Here is a 6,064-nt window from a genome sequence, read left to right on the forward strand (position 1 = left end):
CCTGATCGTTCCAACCTGTTTTGAGTGCAAATATAAAGGACATGTCAAATCCGAATGCCCTCAACGTAGATCATCCAACCCATATTACTGGAGCAACCAACAACAACAACAACCTAGCAACATAAACAGACAAGTATGTCGTGACTTCAACAGAGGGTCCTGCAGCAACCCATGTACCAATGGCCGCCAACACTCATGCTCTGTCTGTCACGCACCCGACCATGGTGCCCACACCCACCAGCAGCAACCCTCCAACTCAACTCGAAATTTTTTTCGTGGCCAACAATTCAACCAGCCCAAGCCATTTCGTCCAAACGACGCTACCAACCGAAATAGTTTCAACACTGCAAACGTCAACTCCAATCAAGCTTAACGAACTAGCACTAGCCCTGCACGACCACCCAGACAAACCATTTGTGGCATCCATACTCCTAGACATTTCGCGTGGTGTAGACCTGGGCTTCACAGGCAATCGCTCTGCCAGACAAACTCGAAATGCCAAGTCTTCACTCAAACACAAAGACATTGTCTCAAAAGCCGTAATGAAAGAGGTCAAACTGGGGCACACTATTGGTCCATTCTCCGAGCCACCCTTTCTAAACTTCGTCACTAACTCCCTCGGGATCAGGCCAAAGAAGACAGGTGGTCACCGACTCATAATGGACTTGTCCCAACCAACGAACAATAGTGTAAACGACTTCATACCAAAGGAAAACTATACTTTGGTCTATGCTCGCATTGACGATGCCATCGCCATGATCAACAAACATGGGCCCGGTTCGCTTCTTGCGAAAGTAGACATCCAACATGCGTTCAGACTGTGTCCTGTGCGAAAACAAGACTGGCATCTACTCGGGTTTAAGTGGGACGGCCATTACTACTTCGACCGCGTCCTTCCATTTGGTCTGCGGTCTGCACCTTTCCTATTCAATAGGATCGCCACAGCACTTGAATGGGTAGTCAGACACCAAGCCAAAACAAGTGACATCATACACTATCTCGACGACTTCCTGGCCGTCGGCCCACCCAATCATCAATCCTGTCAACGAAGCAAAGACATAATTCTAAACACCTGCTCCACACTAGGCATTCCCGTTGCTGCCAACAAGGTCGAAGGTCCATCATCCATTATTACCTTCCTCGGCGTCGAATTGGACACAGTCGACATGGTCATCCGCCTACCAGCCGACAAACTTGAAAACATCTTATCTGCTATTCCACTGTGGGCTAACAGATATCACTGCTCTAAACGTGAACTCCTATCACTAATTGGAACTCTGAGCTTCGCATGTAAATGCGTTCCTGCGGGAAGGCTGTTTCTAAGACGAATGATAGACCTCGCCACCACTGCTTCATCAATCAACCAAATTATAGTCCTTTCCAATGACTTTCGCCTAGATCTCCAATGGTGGTGGGAGTTTCTTCCAAACTGGAATGGCTCCGCCCGCATTCTCGCAACATCATGGTGTCTGACCCCAAATATGAATCTCTACACAGACGCTTCATCTGTCATTGCCTGTGGGGCCTTCTACAACAAGCAATGGTTCACCCTGCCTTGGTCACCGGACAAATGTTCCATCAACCCTCCCCTCTCAATTGAATGGAAGGAACTTTTCCCTATCCTAATTTCATGTCTAATTTGGGGCCACCTTTGGCACGGGCAAAAAATCATGTTTCACTGTGACAATGAGGCAATCGTCAACATTTGGAAAAAAGGCTCTTCAAGATGTCAACGCATCATGTCGCTTGTGCGTGCCATCTTCTTCACCGCAGCTAATGGCAACTTCCACGTCATGATAGCACATATTCGTGGTACTAACAATTCAATTGCTGACTCTTTGTCTCGTTTGCAGATGAAACGGTTTCGCCAACTGGTGCCAGACGCAGCAACAGAACCAGTAACACTGCCAGACCTCGACAGCTACTATCCACAACAGTAACTAGACTTGAGCAACAAGCCCACCAATTCATGCTCCATCGCCTCTCGGCAGCAACACGGCGCACCTATTCATCAGGTCAGTCCAGATACCGTCTCTTCTGCCAACAACACAGGCTAACGCCCGTACCCGTGACACCGAGGCTTGCCACTCTATTCGTCACACGTCTCGCCATGGAGGGTCTAGTCTACAAGTCAATCAAAGTCTACCTTGCCGCTATTGTCAGCCTCAACGCCGAAACTGGACACACTGAGGACATTGCATCTAACAACATGCTGCGCCATGTACTACAAGGTATCAAACGCGATCACGGTGACCCCATTCGCCCAAGATTGCCAATCACAATGACACTAATGCGTAAAATCAAGAATGCTCTCAGGTCGCACCCTGCGATTCATGTCAATGACAAACTAATGCTGTGGTCTGCTTTCACCTTAGCTTTTTTCGGGTTTTTACGAGTTAGTGAGTTCACCGCCACATCAGCTTCAATATTTGACATCGATGGTACCCTTCTCGGCTCAGACGTACAGCTCACAGATGATCTTATCGTCACCATTAAAGCTTCTAAAACAGACCCGTTTCGCCGTGGCCAAGTCGTCACCATTGCACCTACGCAGTCATCTATTTGTGCGGTTCGCGCATTCCGCAACTACAACCCGGCAGCCCTCAACGCACCAGCGTTCTGCTTCACGAACGGCAAATTCCTTACGCGTCAAGCTGTAACATATCACCTTCGCGACCTACTCCTTCGTGCAGAAGTTCCAAATGTGTCTAATTATGCCAGTCACAGCTTTCGCAGTGGTGCAGCAACAACAGCTGCCGAGGCCAACCTCCCCGACTGGCTGATAAAAGTCCTAGGACGATGGCGTAGTGACGCATATCAGCTGTACATTACCACACCAACTGACATTATTCGTAAAGTACCAGCAACGCTTGCTCAACATCGCTGAACATTGCTAGAACTTAACATCTCACCAATTTTGCAACTGGCAAGCAGAACACTTGTGCTTATACACACACATGCCTCGATCTCGTCATTTATTATCTGCATGTGCTTTACATAACCATCGCATTCATATGTATTCGATTCATTTTACTCGTATTTTCTAATTTTGTAATCTTGTAATTTTTAGATACTATTCGATCTTTCGTAGTTTTAGTTCGCATTTGATTCTAGTTTGCTTTGATTTATTCATTTACTCGAATGTTTGTGTACACCAACTTAGCCTAAAAGAAAACTGTAAACTATGCTTCCAGTGCATGCACGTGCATCCATTGCAGGCTTATGCCTACTACATCATGCTCCTTGGCATGCCACTGCATCTAATTTGGGGGGATTGTCACACAGGGAATCCATACTCTGTTTGGGCAACACGTCGCACTTGCCCCGAGATGAGTTGAAAGTTACAACTCGCCGCGGGACATAGGCCTCAATGACGCCTACACACAGAGTACCCTTAGGTGGCGCCCTCACTCAAGTACCACGTCGTCCTTGCCATGATGTTGGTCAAAGGCGACCAATATCATGGAATAGACGGCTAAGACGCTTGTACGCTGAGGCTCTCGATCCCCCTACTTTTTCTCGCATATCAGTCTCTTGTGTCATTTCTAGTGCGTTAATGTAACTATTACAAAACATTTGTAATTGTATGTTAACGCACCGAAATGTGCACTCTTTGTCTCCCACTCCATTGACCTTTATCAGTCAGCTAGCTCACTTCCACCCTTGATTATGTAACTCGTATTTACTTTATAGATCACTCCCCAGTTTGTGCTATTTTAGTTAGTATCCCATGAACCATCATGTGTTTACATTTTGCCATCTTAGCCAATCACGTTAGTGCATCCACGGCGTCCCTTAGTCTTGGCTACTCTCATCTCATCATTCAGTTCCTGCTTTCATACAGTGAGCATCGTTCAAGTTACCTCCCACCCTCCCATCATTACAGTCTGCTTCTTTATTTGTTTTTTTTCCTCTGTACTTTTTTCATGTTTTGGTTATTTATCAATAAATACAGCTAGGGGGGGGGGGGGATTGTCACACAGGGAATCCATACTCTGTTTGGGCAACACGTCGCACTTGCCCCGAGATGAGTTGAAAGTTACAACTCGCCGCGGGACATAGGCCTCAATGACGCCTACACACAGAGTACCCTTAGGTGGCGCCCTCACTCAAGTACCACGTCGTCCTTGCCATGATGTTGGTCAAAGGCGACCAATATCATGGAATAGACGGCTAAGACGCTTGTACGCTGAGGCTCTCGATCCCCCTACTTTTTCTCGCATATCAGTCTCTTGTGTCATTTCTAGTGCGTTAACTTGAAATACGAGTTTTGCGAATTGCTGATGTTATCACCCATTGTACGTTTATTTCCGTTATACAGTTGTACGTCGGCTAATTGATTGACATGTGAAGTCGTTAATCAGGTGTGTCCCTGAGTAGTCAGTGTCAACAGATCAAAAGTCATGTGGTGTTACCATAGTTATCTAGTAGTTATCGTACACGTAGGTGTGCGTTAAAGTGCCTGTGAAATGGCTGCTATTTTCACGCCTAAAATTAGCTGCCAAACTAAGACTCCAAAAGTGATCGTAAATTCCCGTTAACAGGGCAAATAACACAGTTAATACGTTATACCGCAAATTTGACGAGGTTTGAGGATTTTCTGCAGCACCATCATAGTCTGTGTGTTGTCATGGCACAGTGTGTTACGTAACTCTTTTGTAATAATAATAATCTCTATTACATAGTTGTATCCTTATTTGAATATTGACTCAGAAAAAAATTTAAATACCAGTGAAGACGAAAAAATTGAGGAAGTAACAAAATGGAAAAGCTAAACATTGAAAAGAATAATTTATTTATTTAGGGGCAGCTGGTAGTTTTTTGAAATGATTTCCCCTGGCACTGAAACAATTATAGATGTTTAATTATAACTTGCATACAAGGACAAGAGACAAATGACCTGACCGAAATGGTTGACCGGCCATTAAATTAGAAGCATCACAGAATTCAAAGATTTTATCCAATTGTTGGCGAGTACACAGTATTCCTTCTTAAATTTCCACACATTGAAAGATTTCACCATAAACGATCGCACGTCAATATAAAATTCAGGGATGTATATCAACTTTAAATGAAATTGATACACTCGTGATTTTCTTTTGATATCTCAAGAAACACCTATTTCAATGAAACTTGCTGTATATAGTAAGTGCTAATACAGAGCTGTTTAGATTGAAATCCAAGCATATTAAATGCAGAATTTGCATAAATTACTCAATCACATTTCATTTGTACACGAATGCATTGGGAAAGGTTCTTAATGAAAAATTTGGGCATAATCAATATCTAATTTGCATAATTATTACCATATATAAGCATTATTGTTTATATCTCAGGAACCACTCCATAGATTTCAAGACAATCCATAAACCGCACGAATTTTGGGTTGAACTATGTGCATATCAATTACTTATTTGCATAATATTCAATAATCCTTAGCTTATCCACGGACATACAAATCATTTATTCCTTTTGAAATAATGTATCTATAGTTTTCTGATGTCGACTATCATCATGCAAACCAACACTTTTTAATAGGCCAATTTAAACTGTTTGCTCATACTTACTCTATTAGAAGCACATCTCCTTTAAAAATGCATGTAATAGTTGCATTTATTGTATACTTTATTCAGGTTTTGTTAAGAGCAGGCCACTGGCCATATGGCCTGCTACAAGCCCAAATTGGCAGTATACTCTCTGCCACCTCAACTGCCTACGCCGGTCTCGCTGCAGCATTTTACACTGCAGAGAAACTATTTCTTCTTTTTTTTTGGTCTATTGTTACAGGATGATGGCCTGCTATTATATGCATTTGTGAAACCCCTGTTTATTAGTCAATTATGACTTCATATGTCCATTGACACACTTCTGTCATTTATGTAAGCACATGCACTACAAATAGAACAAATTTGGTAGTGTATATGTACAGAAGTCATGGGTTATATAGACATGTATGATACACATTTATAACATATTAATATATTTTTGTACTGTGAATACAGGATGCTATAATAAGACCCAGCTTATAACAATTACTGTGATAGCGTGGGTCTTGAGGCAAAAC

General features: G+C 43.2%; 1 protein-coding gene across 1 annotated transcript; it reads left to right on the plus strand.

Annotated features, from left to right (window-relative positions):
- Positions 1-2,110: 2,110 nt before the first annotated feature.
- LOC102801866 (uncharacterized) lies at positions 2,111-2,887 on the plus strand. The gene has a single exon (XM_006817597.2). The coding sequence runs from the start codon at positions 2,111-2,113 to the stop codon at positions 2,885-2,887; it is 777 nt and encodes a 258-aa protein (XP_006817660.1).
- The last annotated feature ends 3,177 nt before the right edge of the window (positions 2,888-6,064 follow it).

This window comes from Saccoglossus kowalevskii, chromosome 3 (assembly GCF_978046115.1).
Source record: "Saccoglossus kowalevskii chromosome 3, keSacKowa6.1, whole genome shotgun sequence".
Classification (NCBI taxonomy): Eukaryota; Metazoa; Hemichordata; class Enteropneusta; family Harrimaniidae; genus Saccoglossus; species Saccoglossus kowalevskii.